Source organism: Limanda limanda, chromosome 7 (genome assembly GCF_963576545.1).
Source record: "Limanda limanda chromosome 7, fLimLim1.1, whole genome shotgun sequence".
NCBI lineage: Eukaryota > Metazoa > Chordata > Actinopteri > Pleuronectiformes > Pleuronectidae > Limanda > Limanda limanda.
Window position 1 is genome coordinate 21,824,743 of NC_083642.1, and position 14,700 is coordinate 21,839,442.

At 41.5% G+C, this 14,700-nt stretch overlaps 1 protein-coding gene across 1 annotated transcript; it reads left to right on the forward strand.

Annotated features, from left to right (window-relative positions):
• The first annotated feature begins 2,657 nt into the window (after nucleotides 1-2,657).
• Nucleotides 2,658-14,114, forward strand: ano11 (anoctamin 11). The gene is made up of 22 exons (XM_061074656.1): nucleotides 2,658-2,771; nucleotides 3,230-3,356; nucleotides 3,455-3,648; nucleotides 3,756-3,863; nucleotides 4,246-4,382; nucleotides 4,468-4,525; nucleotides 4,613-4,723; nucleotides 4,827-4,992; nucleotides 5,406-5,496; nucleotides 6,930-7,026; nucleotides 7,126-7,269; nucleotides 8,115-8,252; nucleotides 9,655-9,753; nucleotides 9,956-10,058; nucleotides 10,496-10,607; nucleotides 10,693-10,747; nucleotides 10,906-11,003; nucleotides 12,346-12,482; nucleotides 12,593-12,798; nucleotides 12,876-13,006; nucleotides 13,264-13,354; nucleotides 13,923-14,114. The coding sequence occupies exons 1-22, from the start codon at nucleotides 2,658-2,660 to the stop codon at nucleotides 14,112-14,114; spliced, it is 2,709 nt and encodes a 902-aa protein (XP_060930639.1).
• The last annotated feature ends 586 nt before the right edge of the window (nucleotides 14,115-14,700 follow it).

A 14,700-nucleotide genomic window follows, 5' to 3' on the forward strand; every position in this document is an offset into this window, starting at 1 on the left:
TTTCAAATTCATGACCAAGTTATTTAAGTAATAATGTCAAAGCAAAAGCAAATACAGTACGGTTCCCACACTCTCACTTATATAATTCAGCACAGGTTCTGCAGTTGCTAGGGCAACAAGTAACCACTGTCTTGTTCAAATTCATTGTTGTTATTTGAGCAGCACATTAATGCCACCTTGGGTGTGCTTTGGCTGTTGCTGTTGTTGTTGCTGCGGTTTCAACAAAGCCAGTAACTCTCCTCCTTGTCCTCAGACCACAACAATTAAGAACATACGAAACTGTTTTTCTCAACCATATTTCAAGAAGTGTTGCAAAAATTGATAGCCGACAGACATTCAAAAGATTCAAAGAAGAGGGGAAGAAAATGATCCCCTGCAGGAAAGAAAGAGAACCCAGCGGGAGCCATCAGATTGTCACAGATACCTGAATAGTTAGAAGTTTATCAACATCACAAGACAAGACTGGAATATAAAAGTAAAAAGAGCAGCAATTATAACCCAGCATCCAGGGAACTGAACACAACAGTGAAGTGACCTGCCGAAAGTGTGAGGCCTGATGTAGACAACAAATTGTTGTCGATTCATCCTAATTGGAAAGTGCGATCACACAATGTCTCAGGACAAGAAAGATAAAGACGGGACAAGGTACAGTATCAGATTGATGAGATGGATGAAAGATTGTGTCAAGTCCCCCTGTGATGTTCAAGAAGACAAGAGAGCTGGAGGAATTACATGTAATTAAGAAGAAATCAAAATAGAGAGCGATCCAGCTTGTGGCCTGAGAGAAACTTTTCACTTAGCAATACAGTACAAATTGGGTTAAATTAACACCACTCTGATGTTTCAGCTCTTCTGAATGCTTTGGCTGAAAAATAAACAAGAGGCACGACTGTCCTTCCGGCTGAACACTTTAAGATCATATTGTGAAACAGGTCTGCAGAGTCACCTCATTCACACAAAACCCACAACACAAGTTCTACACAACAACAGCTGCAGCAGCATCTTATTTTGTTGATCCTGATTAAATTTAGTAAATATGGTTAAAACACAGGCAGTAGTAGAGGCTCCTGGTTTGTCAAACTCCAATAACACTGGATCATATATTCCCCATAATGTAACTCACTGTATCCTATGGAGTAAGACACATCAGATTTCATTTTCACAACCTAAGCAGTTAAGATAAATAAAGAACACAAAATGGCAGAAATAGAAGGTGAACACACGCTGGCTCTCTTAGTTTTGCTTTGTTTTCTGTTGGGCCGATAATATTGCCGGCCTGACGGTATTACAGAAATCATTTACATAATATTTACCCCAATAACCTAGAGAGGCAACTGCATCCTCACAACTAAATTACAGTACATTTAGTGGATCTGTAGATTAAAGGTTCAGGGTGTAGAATTTAGTGACATCTAGTGGTGAAGTTGCATGTTGCAGCTCAATACCCCTCACCTCACCCCCCCGTTCCAAACTGTTTAGTTTGTCCAGTCTGGGCTACTGTAAAAGAGAGAACCTGCTCCTGCTGTAAATATAAATGTTTAAATATTCAGGGCTCATTCTAGGGTGAGAAAACAACCATGCGTACAATTTAGATGTAATATATGTATGTGCAATATGTTTATATTCAATTTCTGCCTAAATCTTACACACTGACCTTTAACTGATATTGTGGCGTCATATGCAGTTGTATAGATCATTACAAAAAAATGGTGCCAAAACACTTTGTATTTGCAGTGCTTTATTTCAGGGAACTTTGATCTTTTAATTATCAGACAACAAACTGTATTTCTACCCATTAAATTAAATGTGCGTGTGAAACCCTCGTTAATTTCACTCTGCAGTTTGTCGGTTTCTTATGCAATTTTAATCCCTCACTCTCGGTCCCTACGTCAGGCCAACACTCTCCAACTTCCTCCTGGCGTCCCCCTTCTCCTCCTCTTCTCTACATACCTCTCCATACTCTCCTCACATCCAGCCCCGGCTTGACTGCAGCAATGCAGTCAAGCGAAAAACAGGCGAGATGCGGCAGAAAATAAATGATGTGAGCTCTGGTGCTGATGCTTCTCTAAGGGAAAATGTGATTCTCTTTCAGCAAATCAGAAAATTAAGCGTAGATGGCTGGCTGGAGATTCTCCTCAATTCATTATTTATGTTAATTGTGTGTACATTTAGGAACCGAAAATGAAAATAGCTTGTATGGAGGAGGGAATACCCATTAACATCAAGGAGATTTCTCCCTCATGTATCCTGCATCGTTCTCTCATCCACTGCCCCCTGACTGGCTGCTGCATTATTTATGAGGCGGGATGTGCACAGCCGCTAGTGTAGGTCGTGAAGTACATTTCCATTCACGCAGGCAGCAAAAGTATCAGCCACTGCCTGTATTCTACGTCCATTACGGTATTTCACAGCTATTTATCAGTGGAGCTAGACGGATGCAGAGATAGAGACGAGGGAGAGAAAAGCACAGATTGGTGCAAATCCTCAGCAGCAGCCTCAGTTTCTCTCCAGCAAAGGTTCCGTATCAACCTTCTTTTTTCGTCTCTTTTCCCAGAGTGTCTGGAGTCGTCATGTGTGAAATACTTCAGCGATGAGCACAAATTTCTTCGGCTGTACAGTTTAGGCGATTAATTTAGTTCAGCGTGTCCAGACACATCATGCTGAGGAAGGGAGACAGAGAAGTCCTCCTGGATCTGGACTATGGAGGCGAAGCACAAACCACCGAGAGCTATGGGAGTCTGCAGAACGGAGTCTACATCCCACCAAGATATGTGAGCACAGTTTGACTATTTCCTCATACTGCTACTTTTATATACATGACATAAACTTTGATGATAACTGTACGTTGGTTCATACAGCTGCTTGTCTCCCTCATGCCTTCACACCTCAAACATGATGCAGTGAATCTAGAAGGGTTTTCTTTTTAATGTGATATCCACAGGCAGTGTGGTATATAAGAATCATCTTTTGGTGAGATATGACTTCGCTGCACTGAAGGATTGTTTTCATTCTGTAGAAAATGGTTCTTATCATGTCTCCCTTGACTCTAAGAGCAGGTGTTTATGATGCTGTGCAGTGGCACATGCAGGAATTTATTCTTACACCTCATCCCAAGGATATTAACCATCCTCATTAAGAACAGATGGTTTACTTGCACAAATGAAATAATCTTTTGCCTGCTGCTCTAACTTGTTTTTATTCATCATAACTTAACTGTTGATGCTTTCAGCTTTCAGCAGCAGCTGCTGACGAAGATATGGACGGTGATGTTCCCATTGACCGTCACTGGAATACAAGAAGTAACCAGCCAGTTCCACAGCCGGGGACATACTTCAGAGATGGAAGAACTAAAATTGGTATACAGCAGCAGCAGCACTTTCTATTATCTGTTTGATGTATGACCGGGTCAGTCCCTATTGAAACTTGTGGCTCTTTATGGTTGATCTGAGTTCAGACTTCGTGCTGGTGTGGGAGGTTCGCTCGCGGAGGAAGAAGCGAGGGAAGGGGAAGAGTGAAGCGACCTGTGAGGAGGGGGGGGCCGTGCCCCCCGAGGAGACCAGCCGCTCTGAGCGGAGGAAGGCCCAGCTGGAACAGTGGAGGGAGAGGTTTGTTCAGAACCTGGAGAGTGCTGGACTGCTCATGGAAAAGGTTCAGTACATCAGATTATTTATCTCAGTCATGAGGTTAAAATCTGATCATTGTTTTTATGGACATATTCACTAACAACTCCTCAATGTGGCCTGTCGTCCCTTTAGGAGGAAACAGCGAATGAAAAGAAAACAATACACTTTCTGAAAGTGAATGCTCCCTGGGATGTGATGGTGTGCTATGCTGAGGAACTCTGTCTGAGAGCTCCACTACAGGTCAACACAGCTGCCTAGAACTAAGTATTATTAATTTGTTATAATCCTTAAAGTTCTCATTACATCACAGCCCTTCTTTAATTCTGATTCTGGCTGAATTTGTTCAAGCTTTGTGTGCCCAGAGTCTTACTGTGTTGGGCGACATCATTGATTGTGAAATCCTCTTCCTGTGACACTGTGAATCCTCCCAGTCCTCGGTTTGTTGTTTCGTCACCGACAGATTAACCTCTGAAGGCGTTTGCTGTTCCCAATACTCAATGGACATCATCCAATTTGAATGATATGTTTTAAATGAGATTTTAAGGATTACAACTTCACTGAATATAAGGAATATGTTGATCAAATATTATGAATACTGAATCCATGTGTGTTGGTCTTCTAGGCACAGCCAAATCTGGATTTAAACACTTCTGCTCGGGTACTGAGCAGACTATGCATACCTAATGTCATGACAGAGTCGGTGCCAAACCGGCCACTGGACTATTACACGTGTGCATTTCGCAAGTCGAAGATGAACAGGTGAGTTCACTAACGTCGATCAATAAGAGAATCAGCTCAGATTGGATTGTAGAACATACAGTAAGAGTGTAACTGGCTTTTACAGATTCCTCGGCTCTGAGGACCATGAATCCTACTTCACTAATACACAGAGACACCGTGTTGTGAGTATCAGGACTTCCCCCACAACATGTTTAATGTATCCAGTGTTAACTTTATCTAATGGAGTGAAAGTTTGTGTTTTGTATCAGGTGTATGAGATTCTTACCAAGACGGTTTACGGCAGAAAGAAGAGGTCTGAAGTTGGCGTGGACAGATTGATAAATGAAGGGGCGTACACTGCAGCGTTCCCCCTGCATGAGGTCAGATATTATTGATCTGCTCTCGAAACTGAAGGTTTTGTGTTGTCCTCCTTCTCTTATCGGTTGCATGTGTATTTTGGGTTTTTTCGTTTTTTTCCGTCAGGGCCCGTTTGAACTTCCTAAGTTTGAGATCCGTCCTGATGAACTCAACCAGAGGCAGGTTCTTTACCACTACTGGGCCTGCTGGTTCGAATGGTACAAGTACCAACCTCTGGACCACATCAGGGACTACTTTGGAGAGAAGATTGCTCTCTACTTTGCATGGCTGGGTAAATATACATTCTTATTAAGCCCCATTCAACGTTCCCATATTGACTTTTAGCTTGAAACTGCAGAACAGAAACCAAAGTTCTACAAATTATTAAGAAAAGTACAAATATTTTGTAAAAAAAAAAGGATTATTGTGTATTGTGAGACACCTTCATCAACCTTTATTTTTTAATGCATAAAAAGCTTATTGGGGAATGAATAGTTTTTCTTCTTTGGTCTCATTGTTTGTCCTCCTATTTAACAAAGAGAATAAAATCTCCTCAGCATGATTTTTCCTGTGATGCCAACACGAGGTCTTGAAGAAAGGATTCTCCAGCATTAAACAGCAGTGCAGCAGTGTAATGGCACACACCCCCCCCCCCCCCTGCATCAGCTGAGAGCTGTGGCCTAATGAAGCTTCATGTCACTGCAGGTTTCTACACAGCCTGGCTGCTGCCGGCAGCTGTGGTCGGAACCCTAGTCTTTGTTTCGGGAGTCATGTCCATGGGCACCAACACACCAGCGTGAGTACGCACACACTTTAATTACATGCCTAATGGTAGAAGACAAGGAGCAGTGGAGCATTACACAAACCAATACACATTAAAACACAGTTGATTGAGTGATGGGTTTGATTTAGTACATCTATCAAGGGCTTTAACTGAAAAGATCTTTGTTGCATATCGTTCTCCCACAACTGTCTCTTCTCATTTCCTGTCATCTCACTCTCATCATTAAGGGATAAAATGCTCTTCAATTTCTATCATCCCCATATAAACACGAAGCCATGAGAGCTACTGTGAGTAAGTGATGTTCCCCAGGACATAAAATTGTAATCAGTCAAGGACATATCTCATAAATATATATTCGTTTATCTCTTGAGAGACAACAGAAAATACTTTATATAAATTTCCGTCCTCTCCTTCTAGAAAATACATGTTTTTGGCATCTGGTATCTGTCTGGGATAAAATAAAGAATACGTTTTTGCTCTAAAAAATTCCAAATGACTTCTTAAACAACAATAACGTCCTGACTCAATAATGAGACATTCTTCTGCTAAAGCCTTACTTGGTGTGGTATGACCAATACATTAGGGTGGCTAATGTACTATGTACCTGTGTATACAAGGAAGACATGGATACAGAGACTTTCCTCAGTCTTGATATCACTAGTAGTGACGTATCATTGTGCCTGAACCAGAACCTGGATTTGCAGTCCATGGCGTCTGGCACCGTAGCCAAAGTGTAGCTCTGAAGTCAACACTCAGGAATAATATCAGTATCAATCTAACCAGGAATAAAACAAATAAGTACAGTTCTTAAAATGTTTGGCCAAAAATGTCTTTCATCACACATTATGTCCAACAATCACAATTTTGGATGCAAATAATTGAAAACACAGTCTGGTCTGCACAAAAACAAAATTACTATACAATTCACATGAGGTATTTCTGTGCCTAGTGATACATACATTATTCACAGCACTGTGGACTGGCTTCTCTGTACTGTGTATACCTAATATTGACTTAGCATCTGTTTTCTTTCTGTGACATCCTGACGTTTCCAGTACTAGACCATTCCTCCCACTATGGTGCAAAGCATGTGAGGTTAGAGAGAATGAAAGATGAGTCGATACATTAGGAAGGAAGACAATCCAATGGCTTAGATTCCCGACGTTCATTAGTTCACACTGTAGATTAAAACCATCGATTAGCGGAGAATGGATGGAGAGAACTCTCCAGCAGCAATAACCTGCAGTCGTCTCATGTGATAATACACAATTAGTGCAAAGTGTGTGTGTGTGTGTGAGTCCTTCGGCTCTCCCATTAATAATTATGAGTAGATGTGATTAACCCCACAAATCATTAAAAAGCTGAAAAGAAGCACTCCTTGACTGAGAGCTTTATAAAACATTTTCTCAGATGTGACTGATCTGTGTCTGTGTGTCTGTCAGCAGTAAGGAAATCTGTACGAGTGGAGACAAGTATCTGATGTGTCCTCTCTGTAACACCTGTAACGCCTGGAACATGTCTGAAATCTGCACCATGGCCAAGGTAAAGAACTGTCAAGACATTTCGCTGGTTAACAAAAGAGTTTTCACGGATTAGAATTTGACAGACTAAGAGTTAATGTGTGAACCCTCTACATTGCAGATGGGCTACTTATTCGACCACCCGGGTACGGTCCTCTTCAGTGTGTTCATGTCCTTCTGGGCCGTAACCTTTCTGGAGTACTGGAAGAGAAAGATGTCCACCCTGGCCCATCACTGGGACTGCATGGACTTCCATGAAGAAGAGGTTTCATTACCCTTCCTTTCTTTTTTGAATTCAGTATGAGTGTGGCCACATTGGTCTTATGGTTCTTGGGTAAGTCATGGTAAGGCAGTTGGTAACTGGCAACATCACAATTGGGAAACGTCTGGGGTTTTAGACCTTTTCCAAAAAACTTAACTTAACAAGATTTAACAATGAGTATTCTTAAATGCTAGCTCAGTATTTGTCTTACTTACTAACTAAGAAGGGCACATCCCTCCACCAAGGCTGATTGGCTACAAAGATATCTGCACATAACTTAAGAAATTCACAAAACTGTTGAAAAGCGCCTTATTCTACAATATTAAAAAAAGTGGAAAAGAATCCTTGCTCCACTGAGAGATGTTAGCCTGATGTAAAAATGATCCAAAGTCCTGGGTGAGCTATATACGATGTAACCTCCAGCAAGGCCCAACATTCCCCTTAAATTCAATCAAGCTGCACCAAATTCTACACATCGATATCAATTCTTTCAACCTGCCTGACATTTTTCATCAAGATCAATGAATTGTAAGTTTCAACAGAATGTAAGAAAACTTGGATGGAAAACATGGATCTGCTCCAAAATGTATTGAGTTCTCTCTTGACCTGTGTTTCATCCTCCCCACAAGTCTCATTAAAATGTGTTCAGCAGTTTTTATGTTATCCTGCTGGCAAATAAACATACAGGGGTGAATACATAACCTCCTCATAATCTTCCATGGACAATAGTCTTTTTTATGTTGCAGTACTGTTGCCTTCTCATTTCGAGAAACCAGGAGTAAACCATACAGGAAAAAAGTGAATTACACGTTACCATTAAGGCTGATGTGATCACTATGTTCCCTCAGGAGCGTCCTCGGCCAGAGTTTGCAGCCAAGGCCCCGACTATGGAGCAGAACCCAGTGACTGGAGTCCAAGAGCCCTACTTTCCAGAAAGAACCAGGCTGACCCGCATGTTCACAGGCTCCATGGTCATCATAATGATGGTGAGACACTGTTACAATGTTTAAGAAGACAGCTCTGGAGCTGTTTATGAACTTCAGGCTCATCAGTTTATAGTAGCCATACCGTAAATGGAAGTTTATTGTGTCCATCTTAAGACCAGGTTTGACAATAAGAATATTCAACAGATGTTTATATGAGTCATATATTGGTTGTCAAACTTCTAATCTGATGAATAATACAACTTGTGTCACTGGATTAATTACTTTTTTTCCAAGAGTCACATGATGTGTTTTTACTGAAACATCCTGATCAGCTCCCACACATGTACTGTGTGTATAAACTCTCATTGTCTTATTGGTATAATCAGTCTCATTAGTCTTGGTCTCAGTGAAGCGTCTCAGTGACTCTTTACATCCTGAAGAGAAAGATAGGTGGGATTTACAGCTGGTGCTGTCCCACTGAATCCTAAAGTTGTAACTGAACCCTATTCTAATAATGAATCCAGGTCATTTGCCCACAGGGCTGGATATGATCTGATAATCTCAGCTTGACGCTGTCATACTGTATCCGAGAGTCACTTCCTCTTGGACAAGAATCTGAGGATCAGTTTTCCCTCAGCCTTTATTTCTGACGGCAGTGACAGAGGTGGGAAGTGGAAAATTCTGCATCAGGGTTATGTAATTTACATTCAGTTTTGTAGAAAGTTCGGCAAGGAACTACTTCCTGCTATCTATTTATATGAAGCAATCTCTTCCAAGGTCAGAAACTGTAAAAACACTTGGTTTATTGTGGAACGGCATTGAAAACATAAGCATATTGTGCTAATAAGTGCTTTTCATTTATAATCTATTTTATAAATACATTTTTGGAGATCTGCTGCTGTGGTGTGTGTCTGGGCTTGTGGGAAAAACTCCAACATGTGAGAATTGAGAGCTGTCGGCTAATCACAATTTACTACGAGAGAGTCAAAAGACAAACATGGGAATCTTGAATGGAGATAATACGCATTAATAGCTAATCAGTGCTTCCTGAAAGTTTTCTGATTGGGCCTCACAAAGCCAACTTACTGCCTGTTGTTTCACTGACTATGAGTCACTATAAAAAGCAAACTTCATATTTATTCACATGAACAGGAGTTGAACAGGAACACATGTGTGTAGATCCCACTAGCAACCACATTACATACACACATGTAGATCATGGTTCACAAATCTCTTCAGGCTCATGCCGATTACAGCAACACACTAGGATCAATACAGTACAGCTCCCTACACTCTCGTGAACTGAGTGTGATAATTAATAATTTACTAAAACCGAGCCTGGCAGTGGTGTAAATAGCACGGTGGGCCACATCAGACATCGCAGCCAATGGTGTGCATCTAAAAAAATAAAAATCCCCAACTTCATTGTTTTAAATCGATTTGCGTGTGTCTTTCCCCTCAGCTGTGTGTGGTGATCATCTTCCTGGTGACGGTGGTCATGTGCCGCGGGATCATCATTGTGATGATGTTCCACACTGAGAGCCCGGTCCTGCGTACAGAGGTACATCCCCCCCCCCCAAACACACACACACACACACACACATTGTGTCTGCTGTGGATGTGTGCATTTCATTTTCTGTATTTCTACTGATGTACTGTAGTTCATATACTATTTTATTTTGAAGGCAGTGTTGTTCTTGTTACGCTACATACATACACTTTACTGTAGGTACATTCTCACATGTGTGTGACTTCCTCCTCAGGCAGGGACCATAGCCAACATCTCCAGCAGTATCGTGAACCTGGGCCTCATCCTGTTGATGGGCCGGGTCTACACTGCTTTAGCAGAGCAGCTCACTAAATGGGGTAAGAACCTTTACTGCTCTGTAATATGATATCAGCATCTCGCCGAGGCTAAACTCTCAACTAAACTCGCTAAAGGTGGAGGATTCTCACAGATCAGATAACATCTTAAATTTGCTATCATCTTGAAATAGTCTTTCACTTAGGAGAACAAACACACAGTGCAGCATGGAGGGTAGCACACTGCTGAGCACCCGTCTGCCTTTCTTGTTGTTTTCGGTGCTTATTTCTACAAAGTGCAGATGCACCACATCTGGCAGCATTCTGAACGTTGCAACACTGCTATGGAAAGTCAGATGGGGAGTTGAGTCACATGATCAGACAGGTTTTAAACAGACCCTGAGGTTAGTTCAGATTATCTGAGAGAGAAAACAAAGGTAAGACTGATATCCAGGGTTTAGTGTCTTTAACACGGTGCATCCTTGTTTTCTTTGTGGCAGAGATGCACAGAACACAAACCCAGTATGACAATGCCTTCATCTTCAAGGTGTTCATCTTCCAGTTTGTCAACTTCTACTCTTCTCCTTTCTACGTGGCTTTCTTTAAAGGAAGGTGAGACTTGAGTCAGGCACAAAGAAAGTAAGACAACATTGCGATCAATACGATTTTGAATGTCTTTCTTTCTGCTTGTTTGCAGGTTTGTTGGTTACCCAACCAACTATGGGACCTTGTTTGGGATGAGGAATGAGGATGTAAGTCTCCTCTTCTACTCTTGGATGTTAAATGTCAAAAGAAGATGATTTTATTGAAACTGCAATTGTTTTTGTGTTTTCTTTTCCTTTTTATCCAAGCAGGTAAAATAAAGCTTACATCTCTCTGTGTTTGTGTTTTATGTGTTTTCATATTGCAGTGTGGTCCTGGGGGTTGTCTCATCGAACTGGCTGAGCAACTCTTCATCATCATGGTGGGAAAGCAACTCATCAACAACATCCAGGAGTTCATTATCCCGTATGTTATCATTTTTGTGACGTACCACTATCGGGTTTCTTATTGATCTAAGCTGTTAAAAATAAAGGTGGGCATACAAATATATAAATATATAAGTCCTTATGTTATCAGCAGTGTTTTAAGAATAGAAGTTTATATTCACAATGTCCAGGAGAATTACTATACTACCAACAATCCTCAGGTAGTGACGGCTTTGATTGGTGAAGCTTTCTGTTACCATAGAAATGTCGACCAGAACTGCAAACATCATATCTGCTAGGATCGGCTCGTTCAGTGTTACACTGCGTTCACCACAGAGCGACAATGATTCCACTTTCTAACATGTTGCGTTTTTGAGATGAGGAAAGAGTCTAAAGATGAGACTGACTACAACAATGTTAAATTCAAGAACAAATACTGCCGCTGGAAAGGAATCATTCACAATGGTTTATGGGATGCAGAGTTCCTTCACTCTTTAAAAAATATATACACAGTTTTATACCTTCTTTTCATTTTCCAATATTAGTTTTTTTGCTCTGAATTTAATGATTTATGGTCCGACTCATCTCATAGCTGGTCGATGTGGCTCCAGGGTTACAACGCTCTTGTGTAACGTCAGTGGAGAAAATTAATAAGAAATTTGCTTCCAGAACCAGAGCCGTTCTAAAAATGGGCAGCCACTGCTGTGCTCTGTTGTTCTTCTATTTAAGATACAAACCAATACAATGGTAGCTACCCAGTGGACAGGATTTGTATTTATTCAACCTTATTAATCATATTGATCAGTGTTCTCTGTTTTGTTGTACTGGACCTTCACGATGTTGTCATGGCTGTTTTTTCAGTGATGCATTCGACTGCTCGACATCCTGACTGCAGCTGTGTTTCTTTGGTGCAGTGATGCTCACCCTGGTTACTCTGCAGCGCTGGCACAGTGTGTGTGTCTAGACAATAGTGCAGAATCGGGATTGCAGGGGGCTGTAAGAAACAAAACATGTGGAAGAAAAGTTAGGAAGAGGCTGCTCTTCCAGGTTTTGACCATCAGTTCATCCCAAATTATTAAAACTGACACAAGTTAACTCGGTTAGCCATGTGATATAAGATCTTCAATATGAGTTCTAGATTTGAATCACAGTTTGCAGGGTTCAAAGACCAGAAAAGTATATATAAACGCAAGGCAGTGGGAAATAAAAAATATACACATCAAATTAGAATTAGATAAAACAACAGTATCTCTATTAGCTCCAGACCTGTGTTTTGTAAATGAGCCTGACCTCTGATTAACCTGTGTTAACGCTTCATCTCAACACTATGCTCATGCTTATCTCAAATCGATGATCATACTTTTTTTTCTCTGCTCTGACAGTAAAGTGAAGGCCTGGCAGCAGAAAAGAAGTTTGGCCAAGGTTCTGGGGGGTAAGGCATCCCACGAGCCTCGGCGCTGGGAGGAAGATTACAAGCTGGTGGAGTGTGAAGGCCTCTTTGAAGAGTATCTGGAAATGGGTGAGAGTCTGGAACTCTAGCTAAAGAATGTGGTGCAGTTTAATCTGCGTGTGCAAATTGTCGGCTGTCTTTCATTGCACAAATATACAAAAACGACTCTTGTGCTGCAGTGCTCCAGTTCGGGTTCATCACCATCTTTGTGGCTGCCTTCCCCCTCGCTCCGCTCTTCGCCCTCCTCAACAACTGGGCGGAAATCCGTTTGGACGCACACAAGTTTGTGTGCGAGTACCGGAGGCCGGTGGCCGAGCGTGCCCAGAACATCGGAGTGTGGTTCAACATCCTGGAAGCCCTGTCGCACATGTCTGTCATCGCCAATGTGAGATAACAGCATCATCACAGCACATCACTGTGGACCATGTTTTTTCTTTGACTTTATATTTTGTCTTTCTGCAGGCCTTTCTAATAGCCTTCACATCCGATTTCTTACCTCGTCTGCTCTACCAGTACAAATTCGATAATGAGCTCCACGGATACGTCAACTTTACCTTGGCTTACGCCCCACTCAACCACACTGACATCTGCAGGTATGCTCATTGTTTCAATTAATGTAATCTGAAGTGGGGAAACAATCTCTGGTTTGGAATTCTCAAAGATGTTTTGTTTTGTTTTAATTTTAGCTTAAACCTTGAAAAGTTTTAAAGAGTCAGGGTTTCAGTTTTTATTATGCTGTGTGAACACACACACACACACACACACACACACTGACACACACACACACACACACACACACATCAACTATTACATAGTTTGTTACAATGTTACTTTTTCTTTTCTTTTCCAGATATAAAGCGTACAGAGACAACAATGGAAACCACACACTATTCTACTGGGAGCTCCTCGCTGTCAGACTTAGTTTCATCATTGCTTTTGAGGTACGAGGAAGCTACTCAGTCTCTTTGTTATTTTATTGTGCGTTCGAATGATGTTACTGCTTTTTATTTATTTATTCTATCTTTCATCCACATCTCTCTTGTCAGTTGTCCCTTTGTTTTCACGAGTACACTTGTTAGTGTATTTAAGTTTTAGTTTTTACTATTTTATGTGATGTTTGCCTATATCCTCAGATCATTTAGTGTTAATTTGTAGATGATGACATTTCCTGTCTTACGATCACTATTCATTTTTAATCACAACTTCTGTGACGCATTAATCTTCCAATTTCCTGCCGAGCATCTACCTTTGCTTCATCTTCCTTACAAAGTCCTTCCAATCCTCCTCTGTTCTTTGTTTGACACTGTTATACAAGATACACAAGTATAGTTCAATTCCACCTTATTATTTATTTATCATTATCTATGGGAATGGGAATTATCTTGTCCAACTACTTGTTTACTAACCATTCAAACTGTAGATACTGTATCAGGACAGGTCTTTGTCCTCAGTCTGATGTGGAGGTCTAATATCTTGTCGTCTGGGTGTCCCCCCCCCCCCCCCCTCCAGCACGTGGTGTTCTTTGTGCTGCGAGCCATCGACTGGATCGTACCTGACGTCCCTGAGTCCCTGGAGGTGAAGATCAAGAGGGAGCGCTACCTGGCCAAGCAAGCTCTGGCTGAGAACCAGGAGGCTCTGTTGGTGAGTCGAACCCGAGGGGCTGCCCCTGCCTGTGCGGGCACCGCTAGCCCAGGTCAGTAGAACATGGGACACACACACACAAACAACGCCATGCAACACACACACTTTGAATTTAAGGTGTTTCTAACCTTTAGTGACTAACCTCTCTGTTTTGACGTTGGTAATGAAATACTTATTTCCCTCTATTCAGTTCTGTGAGATCTGACCCAGATATCAGAGTCACATACATGTTTTACAGACAGTATCTATGTGGTCTCTATGGATCCACACAGGTGATCAACAACACCAGCAGAGTTCACAGGTCACACACAGTGTTAAACCTGTCACTAATGCTGTTGATTCCCATAAACACATTCCACAATTTAAAGACTTTTAAAAGCTCACCCGCCCACCAGCTCACCTCCACAGAGTGTTTGTTTGGCACCTGCAGCTCCACTAGCTGCTATAAACCTGCTGAGCCGCACGCAACATGATCATTAAAGGTAATTTGTGTGGGATCGGAGCCAAATATATCGATGTCAGATGCATTCGATCGTCTCCACAGACCGATGGCTGGAGTCGGCTGGCTTGTTTTTAATGTCAGTGTATAACTGAAGAATAGGACTCAAATGATTTACCTGAAAAAAAGAAAAATCATTGCATTCAA